The sequence below is a fragment of the Excalfactoria chinensis genome, chromosome 3 (assembly GCF_039878825.1).
Source record: "Excalfactoria chinensis isolate bCotChi1 chromosome 3, bCotChi1.hap2, whole genome shotgun sequence".
Taxonomy (NCBI): Eukaryota; Metazoa; Chordata; class Aves; order Galliformes; family Phasianidae; genus Excalfactoria; species Excalfactoria chinensis.
The window spans coordinates 24137967-24154021 of NC_092827.1; the positions used below are offsets into that span (position 1 = coordinate 24137967).

At 35.0% G+C, this 16055-nt stretch overlaps 1 protein-coding gene across 1 annotated transcript in view; it reads right to left on the bottom strand.

Moving 5' to 3' along the window:
• EYS (eyes shut homolog) overlaps nucleotides 1-16055 on the bottom strand; it is a 710358-nt gene that overhangs the window by 140899 nt on the left and 553404 nt on the right. Inside the window, exons 37-38 of the mRNA XM_072333503.1 lie at nucleotides 8690-8854; nucleotides 165-318 (exon numbers count right to left, since the gene is read on the bottom strand). Coding sequence (XP_072189604.1) covers nucleotides 165-318; nucleotides 8690-8854 — 319 coding nt within the window. The remainder of the gene's footprint in view (nucleotides 1-164; nucleotides 319-8689; nucleotides 8855-16055) is intronic.

Consider the following 16055-nt stretch of genomic DNA (forward strand, 5'->3'; position numbering starts at 1 on the left):
TTTCCTTTCCTTTCCTTCCCTTCCTTCCTTTCCTTCCTCTTTCTTTTTTTCTTTTTTTCTTTTTTCCTTTTTTTTTTTTTTTTTTTTTTTTTTAAATGTACTCTTTTTCTATTCAATATATAAGAAGACTAAATCTCTTCAGTGTAACAGTATTAAGTTCTTACCTTATTGTGATGGGGATGAATATTCCCTCACTAATGGATTGATTGACAGATACAGTCAGAATGTTCTGAGAGTTTCCACAACTGAATCGAACTGTTGGTCTTCCTTCCACAAGATACAAGTGAAGAAACTGTTCTCCAAAATTCTTTTCACTAGCTTTGAAGACAAAAATGGAAAAAATCAGACTTTTGAAAGCACAGAACCTTTTGGTACCTCTGACACTTACAGATGCAACTTTTGTTTTTATTTTTCATGTATGCTTTTATACCTTATGTATTTCTTCTATGAATTTGCCATTTGAATTTAACTGTAGGTCCTTGCTTTAGAAATAGACATAGAAACAGACATATCTCCTGCTTAGGATTTTTATTCCCCTTTAAGACAAATGGTTAAAATGTTACTATGTTTTTTTTGCACTATATTTTGCCATATTTAACTGAAGAAGAAATGACTCAACAGCTAGGTCATGAAACTGAATTAAATGCATATACTTCAGCATGAGATTACTATTTTCTTCTTCCAGAATCCTAATGTCTTAAGTTTTCCTACCGTAACTCAAATACCTCTTTTGCAGATTAGAGAAAATGTGTTATGACTAAGCCATAACTTGAATACAATGATTAATCTCCACATAGTTATGGTAGTTATAGTGGTTATATATATACGGTTATAGTTAGCAGTGATCAAGTTCATATTTTGCTCTTAGTCTAGCAAAGGCAATTAAAGAATAAAAAGTGAATACAGTATGCATTATTTCTGACTATACATCTCCATTATGTTCTGCAAACCTAAACAAAAAATACATACTTTTTCTTACAAATTCTCAAAATCAAGGAGTACAACAAAATTAAAAATGAACTCTTAGTAATACTAACATTTTTTCATATATAAAGAAACCTTTTAAACAACGCAAATTGACAAAATAGGAAGTCACAGAGGATCACCACAATTAAAGTGATATTACAGATTTTTTGTATTTCCACTATTTAAAAATGGCAGTTTATTTAAAAAAAAAAAAAAAAAAAAAAAAAAAAAAAAAGATTCTTCCAAAGTAAAATTCTATCACAGAAGTGATTACTGAATAAAAACACAGATTTCAGCTTCTTTAAAATTCTGAACAACCCAGTTTATCCTATTATCCTATTTAAATTTAAAAATGCCTTAACTTCTTAGATTTGCTAGGAATTGCCATGAAAAATCCCCCACATCACTAGAATGGTCACAATACCTTTGCTGTTCTATTATTTCTCTTATTCCATTACAAAAAAGACAGGGAAGACCTACTAAAATGTACTTGGAAAGTATTCTTTTCTCAACATTTACCATAAGAATAAATGAGGAGACATGGGTATGGATATATGGATATAGACTGGAATCTCTTTCAGTATCACAGGTATTTAATCAAATCAGTGTCTAGATGCTCCCATTCTCCTTCCTGTCTAGAGCACATCACTCATTCACTGTCTGTAGCTGAGTTGAAAAAACACCACCACATACATGGTATGAATAAACTTTTTATGAGGGTAGGTGGAAGGGAAGAACATATGTCTTTTTAAGGTTATCTGTTCAGCAACCTTGTCAAATGGGATGATAAGGATAAAGTGAAAAGCAAATATACAAACAAATGGAAAAAACAAGACTCAAACCTGTTCAGTAACTCTGATTGACAGAGATAAGAGGAATGTGGGAATGCTTATTTCAGCAAGATTATCTGACTGAGGACTCTGCCAAAATGTGATTAGTAATAAGCATAGCACACACCTGATAAACGTATAGTAAGATAAACAATAATAAGAAATCCTTCTTGTCAGTCACATTAATTACTAGACTACCAAGAAACCTCAATTATCACTTCAAAGAGCATCATTTGCAAACCCTCAGGATGCAGTTCTGGGGTCCCAAATACTGGGGAAAGCGTATGTTAGTGGAACTATGCAAAGCAGTAGGGTAACATGCCAGTAGGAAACGGAAAAGGAAAGGGTCACATGTAAAGCTAAGTCCATAAGCTTGTCTGACTGGGCTCAGTATCTGATTGACACAGTTTGCCCTCCTACCTTCGTACTAAATCCTTTCTCAGCCTGCCCCTCTGTGCAAACTCTCTAATTGCATGTGAGTGCTACAAGGACTAAGAACAAGCTTGCTGGGGGACCCAGCATTAGAAGTCAGAAAAAGGGCAGGTGTATGGGGCCTCAGCTGGAGTGAGCTGAGATCTCAGCATCAGCTGCTGGATCAGGTGAGGTCTCTAGTGGCGCAGTAAGAGGTCCTTGGGGTGGGTGTGACAATGTGTACTCCCCCCTCATGAGCTTTTGCCTTGCTCACCCACTGTCCGTAGGACTGGAGGCCATGCTCAGGCAGACAGATACCACAACACTAGCCCAGGCTCGGTGCTGGAGAAACTGGCAGCTAGAAATCCTGCTGGACAGTTGAGGGCTAAAATATGAACCAGGAAACATGACTATGAGTCAATAATTTTATCCCATAAATAGGAAACAGCCCAGAGCCTGCTGAGCTCTCCTGCAAAGCAGTGAGCAGTACAACCATCCTAAGCACAAATGCCTCTCAGCGTTACACTTGTTGCAGAGATCCCTCACTTTTTAACACTGAGAAATTCCTTGCAGTAACAGATCCTTGCTCAGTGACTAATAGTTTGCTAAATAACAATTGTTTACTGAGTAATGCAGTTTCCCAGCTTTTCAGAAATGTGGGCTTGTGACAACTGGCATAACAGAAAAGCCAATGAGGGGCATATAGAGGTAATTAAGGGCTGTACAAAAGATGAGAATTGGAAAGAGTTATCTGCAGGAATGTAGGTGCCTGTTTAGAAGCTGCATATTAAGAAAAAGAGAATAGAAATAAAAAGGAGCAAGACCTAGAGCAAGAAACAGAAGGTAGAAAGGCACCTGATAACCTACTTGAATTAGAAACTATGTTTAGATATGTTTTTGCATTCTGAATATACAATTCAGAAAGCTAGCAAAATTCAACTAGGTTATACATCTTTGACTTTTATCATTTCCCTTTACAGTCCTTTTATAATAATCTTTTAAAATGTTCTGCATTGTCACTGTTAAAAAGGTCACTGGCTTTTAATGGTAGCATAACTGATATATGCATATCCTGCATCATTTGTTTCCTTATCCTCTTCACCCTTTTCACACATTCTATTCCAGGCGTTTCCCACTCTCAACAATATGTTCATCTGAAAGTAATATTGAATTCAGGCAGAAAGAATATGAATATATTCTGAATGCATGTATTGACAAGGTGTCTTGAAAGAAAGTTACAGCTAGGCTATTTCCTTAGTGGCTCCATCTACTCGTTCACAGTACGTGCTAGTGAAAACCTGGGAAAAGGTCCTTGTTGTTACTATTAATAGTAAAGCAAAAATCTGGGACAGGCTTCCAGGAGTGCAGTGCTACTTGAAATCCTGGTATTAGTTCTTGAGTTAGTCCAGGGAGCTCTGTGGTCATGCTTACAAGTATATAAGTTTGATAGCATTCTTCACATATCTGCCAGGTAGCACCTCTGAAGGACTGTCCTTTGAATTTTTCTACAGTGAATGTGAGGAGGCAGAGTATTCCTTTCAAGAATGTTGATCTGTCACTGTAAAAGAACATGCTACCCCAAGCTACCAAATATCCTCTCATCCTGCCAGTTATGAAAAGATAAGGTAAACTACAAAGAATATGCAGTATTTTTAGTCCATTTATATGATAAATACATTCTCAAAATAGTTCAGGAAATCTTTACTAAAAAAGATAGTAAAGTATGTAAATGTTTACTAATTATTTGACAGAGAAATTGATCTAACCTAGTATAATCAGGTGTGTCTGTACAAAGAATTATACAAATGTAGATCAACTAAAAAGTCAGAGTGTGTAATTAGTTTCTGGTAAAACTCACCAGAAACAAGCAGATCAATTTGATTTTCTTCATTTTCTAAAAATGGTTTTGTCAAAGAGGTTTTTGCCTAGTAAACATTTGAAATTAATTGTAAAATTAACCATGAAGCTGCTGCTAAGATTGCTATATTAACAGTATGAAAACATCAGAAACATTTAACATTTCTTATAATTTTGTAGCTCTTGTATCTAGCGGGTGCACTAGCCTCAAGAGGACTCTCTGCTGGCAGTTCATTTCTCAGCTGTTTGATGGTAGCACAACTTCAAAAAAACAGTAGCAGAAGCAGGAGTTGTACTGCTTCTGAAAGAGCACAGCTGACAACTGCAGCTTTTCTTTTGAAGTTGTTAGAAGGGAAGAAGAAAGATGGAATAAGGAGAAAAGAACAGGGATGAAGGAAGAACAGAGGGAGCATATGAACTCATGAAGGGTATTATGTTTATCTGACAGAACTACAGAAGAGCTTGGTGCCTGTATAGAGATAATAAATTACAAAGCTCTGGGTAGCCTGTATAGGATCCATTGTTCTTTCTAAATGCACATAATGCTAATACAGAAAATACTAGAGAGTTTTCTTTTACACAATAATATTGTATTTCACATTCAAGCAAAATTAAATAAGAACACTGATATTAGCATACAAATAACTAGAGAGAACAAAAAAGAAAAAGCAAAAACAAAGGTGCTATAGGAGAGGGAAAAAAACCTGAGGACAGTAGGAATGTAAAACAAAGACGTACTTAGTGTTAAACTGAGTTCTAGAAAATATATAGTCCTCTTCTACTTTGTATGTTTGTGTTCTACAGACAGAAGAAGATCCAGATTTTTTTAATTATTATTATTATTATTTTAAATCTTAGTGAAACTTAACCTTAGAATAAAGACTAATAGCCCTGAAGAAGGGAATGTCCAAGGTCAGGTAAAGCCCTGTTTGGGGAATAGAAAGGTGAACAGGAATGCAAGTTATCAGAAATTTATGGAGAAAAAGCTAAGTATTTTAAGACATTCACATACTGAATCAAAGCACATAAGAGAAAATAGGACCTTTGAAAACTTAAGGAAAAAAAATAATCTCAGTAGATGCTGAAAAATGATACCCCCTAGCCAGGAATACAGAGAAATACCATGGAGGAAAAGTATGAGAATTCAGATTCAAGTCTTCTATAAACTAAAAATGAAATTGAACTATGCAAGTCATGTGCAATGGGTTTGAAATAAGTTAAGGTAAAAATTATCCTACAATAATAAGCATTAATAAGATATAATTTAAATAAGCATGTATCTTGAATGGCTTAATTCTTTTACAAGGTGGTAATTAATTCTTTCTGTTTTCTCCAATTTAACTTTATGCTATATATATAGCCAGAAGTCTATCACGTTACAGATTAAAGCAGGTAGAGTTCAAAACTCTCAGTCAGGACTAAACAGCTTTAAAAATCTTTGATCAGATTTCTTTCTTAGATAGTTGGTCTATGGACTTTCAATTACCAGTAACTCAAGGAAATTTTCTGAGGGTATTAATGTGTGCAATTTAGACATCTTTGCTCAGTAAGATGAAATATGCTTTAGAATCTCCACTAATGTGACAAGGATGGTAGGCTTTACCTTCTGTATCTTCCTGCATGAGGTGTTCAAACAGACAGGGTAATACAAATCTGCATATTTTAATAAGCAATATTATACAAAAACAACAGCAACTAGGCAACGTCAAGGGCTTCAATGTGCAAGTGAAAATACACAGTATGTATAAATGCTTGGGAGGCCAGTAAAAAAGTAGTGAAGATGCACTTAAAGATGCTTCTTCACTGCAATTTTTTTTCTTTAGCTTCATGAGTTATTGTTCTACCTACATCAGAGAAAAAATGTATACACTTGTGTATATTGTATATGATGCACCAAGTGAATATATTTGTACGGACATGTGAGAAAATAAGTGAAAGTGGCATTGTTAATATACAATTTTATATAAGTAACTTCTGTAAATTATCAAAACATGCCTTCTATTTTTTAATGTAACTTTTGGTGCTGGAATGTTTTTAGGAATAGCCACAGATTCTAACAAAATGGAACACTATATTTGGAAACATAATTTTAAGGTAGTCATGAAAACATATCAGACTTACACATATTTGCCATAGTAAATGCTAACAAAAACATCATAAATGGTTTTAGAAGGAAAAAAAAAAATAGTAGTTTTGCAAATAAAAGAAATAGAGACCACAGCATCCCAATTTTTGCACATTTTTCTCTTGGGAATAATATTTCCAAACACTATATAAAGGTTCAAGATAGATATACATAATTCTTCTGGAGTGACAAAGTCTAAGTTTGACATGCTTGCATCTTGGTTAGTGCTACATATAAAACAGGAAAGACTGCTCCTTCCCTTGGAGAGATACTGAGGATTCCCAGGGGCAGAAGTTTCAACAAACGGCAAGACAGGAATAGGCCAAAGATGAGAGCACTGGAAATGCAGAAATTAGTATAAAGATTGTAAAGCGAGAAAACAATGAGTCTGCTAAGAAGAAGGGGGAACAAATATCAACTCCCTACTATGGCAGCAAGAAAAAAACAAAAAAACAAACAAACAAAAAACAAAAAACAAACAAACAACAAAAAAAAAACCCAGAACTTTAATTTTGTTAATTCAATATATTCTTTTGGATAAAAACAGTGGTAGAAGGAGATTTATTGGCATACAAGGACTGAAATTAAGCAGTGTAATACAACTATCAATTATATTCACTGTGGTGTGTTCCCCTTCAGAACACAAAGGCCTCCAAACCTTTTGTTACTTCCTCAGCATCTTTCAGCTATATCTAAACTCCTAGTACATAATCTTGAGATAGTCTGCATGCTTTGACCCTTGTTACCAGAATACTTAAATGTTCAAGTAGCATGTAGCCAAAATACTCAACTACACTTGATGCACATGAAGTACTTACAGACTTTATTACCTGTCTTTTCATAATCACTGGTGTGAATTAAACATGCAAAATGTGACAATTTTTGCATTTCTCAAAAATGATTTGAAATGTTACAAAGAACAAAAGAAATTCCACAGCCCACATCGCACATTACACAGAAAATAACACCCTGGCTTTCAGCCCTCCTCTAAGGGAGCCCATTAATTCCAAGGACGTGCTATCTTTTACCTGACAATTGGAGAAATCTAAAAAGAAAAGGCAGTTATCTCCAAACAAATTATCCACTTTAATATACTCAGATGTTTCACAGCACTTTTGTTTTAAATGATGGCTGTGAAAGTGTGGAACACCTGCTAACCATCAAAGCTTATTTTGAAGCTCTGCTTTTCATAGCTGGATGAATACAAAAAGTACTGTTCATCTTTGTGTAATTTTCATATGAAATGCAACAGAGAAGCAAGTATCTTATGTCAGTTTTCAAGAATGGGAAAACACAGATACTGAAATAGTTGAAATTTCATTTTCAGTAACAAACTTTGTGGAACTTTTGATGTTTGCAAAGTTAAGCAGATTTAGCATGTTGAAAATATTTGTGTAGTAAGCCAGACAAACAGCATCCAGTGTTGGAAGTCTTGCTTAAAAGCTACACCAACCACAATCTCTCCCAAACTTCATACATTTCCTACTTTCAGATCAATATGTTTTCCATCAAGTAGTGATAGAAGCATATTGGGATCTGTTTATAGGAGCACAGTACTTTTATCAAGGCTTTCAGACAATCCTGCTTCCTCATAAGAATAGCAGAGAAACTTCTAAATTGTCTTTTAATAGACATGCTTATAATTAAAGTTCATGTGTAGATAGCAAACTTCTAGCTGAATATAAAAACTAAAAAAATTAATAAAAATCAACGTAATTTATTCTTCAGACAAACTGGCTGTAGCAAATAGAGAATACTTCTGCTGATTTATCTCTGCAGAGGAGTATGTTATTTATTAAAAAGTCTTCACAATTTTTTTTTTTTTTTTTTTTTTTTTTCCTAGCTTTTCCTGCACTCAGGGAGAAACTACTTCAATGTCCACACTTTGCATCTGAATAGAAATTACAAGCTAAGACATATAATGAAATATTTAATATGGGAACCAACTAGTGAAATCATGCTGTCAGAAATTAACATCATATTCTGAGGAATTAAATACATCTGCAAGTATTCTCTCAGAACACCACAAAAGAATAATCTGAAGTACGAAATCACAGTAAATACTCTGACATATGGAAAACTTGCAAAACTTACGATAGTTCTGCAATGCGAAAAAAGCTCTGGAATTAAAATCATCACTATAGTAAGTGGATCTCAACACGAGTATTACAAGTTGTTCCTCTGTAATGAATTGGTAGAAATCTCTTCCTTTATATTTTAGATTTGTGACATTTATTATGTTCCCTTGTCAGAAAGCAGCATTTTCAGTTATCAGTAACGCTTTGCTTGATGAGTCATATATGCAAGAACTTCCCAGAAAAACAAAAAACTGTGGTTCCGAATCTGTAGTGTCATGTATTAGAATACCAATAGGCTTCTACTGCATTTTAATGACTAATTTTGCTGCTGAATAGAACATGCCAGCTGATCTACACTGAAGTTTATAAGGACCTAAAGTAGCTATAGCTAATACTTAACTTCAAGTATCATTGGTACTCACTGTAAAGAATAGTGCCACTTGGAGCAGTTGTTTTCACTGTCAAGTACAGAGTTGTCAGATTGCTTGTTTCCTGCCCAGATGCTGTCCTCATCTGAGATACAGATGTTAGAGAAGGAAGTTCCAAATAAGAATTTCCATTGAAGGATGGAAAAAACAGGGCTATGTCTGCAATGAATAACAGAAAACTATTTTCATTAGTTCATTACAAAATAAAGTAATAAAATGCAATATAATCAACAAAGCACATTTGAAAACAACAATTCTTTTTTCTTTTGAATACCTTTGAACAGTGTTTGCATGCATAAAATTTCATTTAATTTCAAATATTCAAGTTAAAAGACTAGAAGAGAAAGAGGTTCCAGAATATGTGTATTGTCAGAAGTGAAAATACCATTACAGACCAGGAGACTTAGAGGATCCAATAAAGTTCAAAAGCTTTTATCACACATTTTCATCTCTGATTCTATATTTGCACTGTTTTGTTTTTATTATTATTTTTATTTGGGACAAATATGGCCAAGTAGAATTCCAAGAATTCTATTAAGATTAAAAAAAAAAATTTTGGGTCATGCAAACAGTAAGAACAGTCCATCATTAAGTAAATTAAAATGAGAAATAAGTAACGTTTTTTGTAATAAGAATGGATGTCAGTTATGAAAAACGACAACAATAACAGAACAATGAACAGCACCCTAGAAGGGGAAGTAATGCATTTATCTCCTGGCAGGAGGGATCTGACCAAACTTTTGGCCAACTCATCTGCAACCTATGGGACAGATAACAGCACTGAAGGCCCTTTGTCCTTATTGATAAAGTACAAAAAAGACACAAATTCATTCCACCTTATAATAAACACCTAAAAAGCCCAAACGAATCATAACCTAAAAAGCCCAAGATGAATCATAACCTAAAACTATCAATTTCTCTCCACTCACACCATAAAAGAATTTGAGTTTCAATAACCTAGGTGTAGACAGTTACCTAGTCAATATCCAATATCTGAACTCAGAACAATAAATTTTACTCATAATATGTCTGTCCATCAGAATCAGATGGTCTGCCGGAGGATATTCTTTATGCAAAAGAAAGTTACTTAATGCAGCAGTTCAGAGTTGAAATGTTAGATATGTGTACTGAACAAAATGTCAGAATGGTCTTGGGCTTAAATTTTCAAATTCTGATTTCTGTTTTCCAATTACAGTGGTAAACATTGTACAGCAGACTAGAAGCCTCTGGAGAGATTCTCTACTTGTTCTTTTCCATCACACAAAGAATATATTTGAAGTACAAATGATAAAAGCTTTGCCAGCCAGTGCAGCAAACCTTTTCCATGTTACAAAAAAGGGAGGCAATCCCAATAAGAAAATAGTCAGTCTAGCAGTTATATCAAGGGATTGATGTATACATACATTCTCTATCCTCCATCTCAAACTCACAGAGTATTTTGGGGAACCAAATTTCGCAACTCGATAGTAATACATTCTTTTATTTCATAGTCAAGGTGCAAAGAGTATCAAGTGAAATAAATGTGATAAAGATAATTCCTAAGGTTAAGTCTGGTACATACAAAAAACTGACTTGAGTATATCATAAAGCATTACACAACTACAATAGAGAAATACAATAACAATTGGTTCAATGACTGTAACTTTAGAAAACTATGAAATAATGGATTAGGTGAATTCTCCTGTTCCCAGACAATAAAATATGAAACAAAATAAATGCAACCCTCACTACTTTTGTTTGTTTCAATGCACAAAGTCTTTCTGCTCACTGACATTCAAATACATTCCAAGGCAAAAGCTCCTTATAGGATAAAACATACAAGTTTTTTGTTACTAGGCCAGTCTTGTGCCTTGTTGATAATGCTCTCCCCTGTCTGGGAGATCTAAATTTAGATCCATGACTTAACCTCTTGTTTTGCAGATTGCTAGAGACTTCAAACAGCAAAAAGAGTATACTTAATTGTGAAGATTCAGAGGAACCAATGGGTCAAAATAGCAATCCCTTAGAGCAGGATACCATTCCATTTTCACATAAAGTGGCTGCCATACAAGTGGAGTAGCATTAGATAAAATGAGCCCTAAAACATCTAAAAGTCCTCTCAAAGTTCCAAACATGACCCTGAAAACGTACAGTGAACAACAGAACAACAGTTCTGTTGAACAAAAGTGCAGATAATCAAATGGATAACAAGAGTGAGAAATAGATTGGGACTATGGAACATGGTTAAATTTCAGAGGAAAATGTGAATAAGAAATGACCATGGCTCATAACATAACAGCTAAGGGCAATATGACACTATCAACTGATTTGATGATCACAAAGGGGCTGCAAAGCCTCTCCTGTAAAGAAAGGCTGAGGGAACTAGGTATTCCAGTACTTGAGAGCAGCTTATACATGAGGGAGACTGATCTTTTGCACAGGCAGATACAGACAGGACAAGAGGGAATACTTTTAAACTAATAGAAGGGAAATTTGGCTTAGTTGTTAAACAGGAATTCTTTACTCAGAGTGGTGAGACACTGACACAGGCAACCCAGAGAATCTGTGTATGCTCCATATCTGGCAATGCTCAAGGCCAGGTTGGATGGACCCTTGGCTGATCTAATGGGTGGCAACCTTGCCAATGACAGCAAGGGTTGGAACTAGGTGATCTTCAAGGCCCCTTCCAACACAAGCCATTCTAAGAGTCTATGATCATGGGCTTGACAAACAAACAAACAAACAAACAGTTATTAACTTTGATAAAATACAAAGCTATTTCAGGTTATCTGTTGCCATAGACATCATATGGGTCAAAATCATGAAAACTAAATAAAGTTCAGGAAAAGAAAACAGGTATAACAAATCTGTAAATGTTAAGGAACTGCAGCTCAGGAAGTCTGTGATTGTTGGAAGCTGTAGCACTCCAGAAAAAAATCATAGTTGTCCTGCCTTTAATATACGTTTCATTGCATATCTTTAGTGCTCCTTACATAATTTACAATTCAGGACTTATCTGTATCCTTCAAAAAAAAGAAATGACAGTAAAGCAAGTTTATGTTCCTGTGCTTTTGGAAACAGGGAGCCAGATGAATTTACTTTTGCACTCATATTTGTGAAAGGCAGATTGTATTTCTTCAGTGAAGCAAGTATTTTCTGTATGTAGAGTAGGTCTTTGTTGTGAAGCCAACATTTTCTGTATGTAGTGTAAGTCTGCTGAACTTATGCAGTGAAGTAGTTAGGTGAGTTATGTGAGTTGTTTTTCTTTCACTAATTTGGGGAGCTCTGACATGGGTAGAATTGAGACAGGAGCAAGAACAAGATAAGGCACGTATGTAGGAAGGAGGGAGAGCCTAGCATGAGACAGAGTGAACGTGCTCACTCTTGGAAATATTGTCCTCACATCTCCATGGGAGGGTACAAAATATCCCAAACAAAACAAACAGGTTGGTAACTGGCCTTACATAGAAATGTATCATAGCAAGAGTGCTGGGGAGATTGTGAGCCTGAGATGCTCAACCAATGCATGAGCATCAGGAGAGCATTATCTGTGTCAGGTTTAGAGTACATAATGGAATGAATTTCGTTGACCATTGCACAATTTCGCCATTGCCAATAGGGGGGCGTGCACCCGCTATTTCAGTAATGTATAAACCTTGCTATCACTTGCTATCACTAAGATCCTTGTCTCACCTGAAATTTTTGACTTGGAGTGTTTCTCACATATTTGTTGCATTTTGTTTTTCATCTCCAGACCTCACATTTTAGAAAGTCAGAATCACTTTTTCTTTGTCTAGATCCTCACTGTAATTCAAAAACGACATCAGATTGTGTTTCTGAATCAACTCCAGCTTGTCTATAAAGGGAAGACAATTACCTATCACAATTATTTTTCTCTCACTGAAGTTTACTCAGTTACAAAGCATGCTAAACAAAGCATGCTACAAAGCATGCTAAACTAAGTGAAAGATGCAATGTAATTATTAAATTCTATTATTCATGGATTCTATGTTGCTATGTAAAGGAAGGACAGATATACATTTAAATGAAACAGACTAAGATGACAAATTTAAAAGGAAAATTACCAGCTCATCAATATTTTGTGGAATAAAGGAATGGCAGTATTATTTCAACAAAAGAAAGTATATAAAAAATAGTCAATGCAAGTAAATAACTCAATATCTGTGCCCTGGTGCTTTATGTACTGTTTTGGACTGATAACATCTACAGCACATTGAAAATATAAGTAACTTTTTTTGTTTGTTTGTTTGTTTAGTCTACATCTATGAATGAATTAGCATCAGCTGTGCTATCATTCAGCAAGATAAGTACAGACTGGATAGCTTGGTAGAGAGGAACTTGACGAGGTTTAAAAAGAGCAAGCACGGAGTCTTGTACTTGGGGTGGAATAATTGCATGCATTAGTACAGATTAGGAGATGACCTCCTAGAAATGAGCTCTACTGAGAAGGACCTGGGGGTCCCGGTGGAGAACAGGTTGGACATGAGCCAGTAGTGTGCCCCTGTGGCCAAGATGGCTAATGGTAACCTGGGATGCATTAGAAAGTGGCCGGTAGGTGGAGGGGTTGAGGTAGGTGATCCTGCCCCTCTACTCTGCCCTGATCAAGCCACATTCAGGCTGCTGTGCATAGTTCTGGCTTCCCCAGTTAAAAAAAGACAGGAATCTCCTAGGAGTCCACTAGAAGACCACAAAAATGATAAAGGGCCAGAAGTACTATTTGTATGAAAAAAGGTTGAGTAACCCAGGCCTGTTCAACCTGAGGAAGAGAAGACTGAGGGGGGATCTGATCAGTGTTTATAAATATCTAAAAGGAAGTGGGATGCAAAAGGATGAGACCACTTCTAGGTGGTGCGTAGTGATAGGACAAGGAGAAATGGCCTAAAACTTGAACATAGAAAGTTCTGCACTAAAATGTGGAAGAACTTTACAGTAAGGGTGATGGAGCACATGAACAGGTTGCTCAGAAAGTATGTGGAATCTCCTTCTACAGAGATATTCAAGATCTATATGGATTTCTACCAGTATGATCTGTTGTAGGCTACCTGCTTTAGCAGGGGGTCAGACTCTATGATCTCTTGAGACCTTGATCCCTTCCAACACCTGCAATGTATTTTTTTAGTTCTGAAAACATACAGATCCTTAATCTTATTGTTTGTTTAGTTTCACCTTACTTACCGTGTTTTCAAGGTGCCTAGAATTTTGAAGCAAAAAGAATGCTCCTAATTTATACTTGTCTTATTACAGTTACTTGTCTTATTACAGTTACAAACGTTACCATTCAAAATGGTAACCTAGAGGAAACTGGGAAGCTATTACCTAATTTTTACTTCAAGTTAAACAAATTTTACCCTAAGTATAATAAGCATAAGTTTTTTTCTGTTTTGTTTTGTTTTGTTTTTTTAAATTTATTTATTTTCCTTTTCTTTAAGGGATTTTTATCTGAGAGGAAAATGATGCTTCTCTATAGTTTTCTTTATGTTTTGCAACATTTCCCAATTACATGAAGAAAATTGAAGGCAGATTTTAAATATCACACTATAATTTACACTGGACTTCTAATCATGTTTTACTAGATTTGATGATGGAAAGCTGGCTGCATTTAAGGTCATCGTGACACATATTACAACAAACCCTAATGAAGCAAGGACTTGCACAAATCTTTTGAAGCTTACTCATTAATACATTTGCTCAGTAAAGTATCACAGAAGGTCTACATGAACACTGATTTCACATTTTTGATTGAAATTGAATTAACTGGTAAAAAGAGTGAACAAAATAAAGGCCTCCACAGAGGGGATGGGTAGAGAGGAAGGCAGCAATCCAAGCAACACTGGAAACCTCTAAGTTTTGTGATGTAATGGGAACTATTTGGTTGCCTAAATGCACACAACTAAAAAAACCCTTTTCCTATTGAATCATACTGAGTGTTAATTAGATGTGTAAATACTGTATTTGCAGGTTTAGAATTACCATGTTTATTAAAATTCTAAGACTTTTGTTTTGTTTGCTTCATGAGATAACTGTATTTTTCAGTTACTTTAATTTTATTTCTGTCAGCTAAGTTTAATCTCATTCTCTGCAATGGTTCTTGAACACATGAACTATCATTCCTGTCCCAAAGGATCAGAGGAATACGTGACAAACAATTGGCTATAAAACTTTCATTTGGATAAATATTCAGACTTCTAGTGACACATTCAGTCACTTGAAGAGGACTCTCCTGTCTGTATAACAGAGAAGATACTTTTTTCACACAGCTGTCACCAGATAACTGATGATCAATACTGTATGCAAAGTGAAAGCAGTAGCTCCCAGCTCATTTAATTTAATGTGCTCAAATACATAATGCAGTTTAGATATTGCGACATTATGTGTACATCACAATTTTCTTATATTTGCATGTTCTACTTTTATTTATACCTACAGACGCAGAGTTAAAGAACTGTGTAAATCCAACTGAACTCTGAGCTTTTTTTCATAGGTTCAAGGTGCAGAGGTAGCTCCTGAAATTACTTATTTTCTGATAATCAGTTAAAAAACAACAACACAAAACACTGGAGAAACTAAGAAGAGAGAACAGAGGCAGAGAAGTCTAAGCAAGTCTAGTGGAAAGAAAACACTAAAAATAATGAAACATCCTGCAAGTGATATAAATCTAAAAAAGGGAATAAATATTTGGCAATATTTGATTTTACTATTTGTTGAGCTATGGAATTAATCACATGACATTTTATTTTCAATTAAACATGTATTTTTAAACACAATATTGCACTGGTGTCAGTGGTTTTCTCATGCAATGAGAAGAGTTTCACCATGTTATTAGGGCAAGCCAAAGAGATAGTTTTGGCAGTTTTCCATTATAAGGCCTGTTGTACAGCTGAATGATAATTAGAAAAAAATTGACACTAGAAGACAGATACTGAGATCTTTGTGGTACATAGTGAGTCTAAACTGTGCTGTTTGAAACTTTAAAGTCATGTTAAAGCAAGACATTCTTCCTCTGAAATGACTGAGGAGGGAAGCAACTCTTCCTTTGTTGAACATATATAGAATTCTAAAAGTTCCGATGAGTTCCTGATGGCAGTAATCTCAAAATAGTACACGGTTTCCAGAAACGATCAAAAAAATAAACCTAACTCCTGATTTTTTTAAATTTTTATTTATTTATTTTTTAACAGAGCTGCAGAACTAATTTGCAAGCTTCAAAGCTTAAAAAACTACTGCTGAAAAGCAAACACTGGCTTCTTTGCTTGTAGCTGGTTATGTTACTCTGCATTATTTATTACTTTGGGACACTGCATACGTCTTATGTGCTTCCAACAACAAGGAAGAGATAGTTAAAGCAGTCTGATTTCTTTTT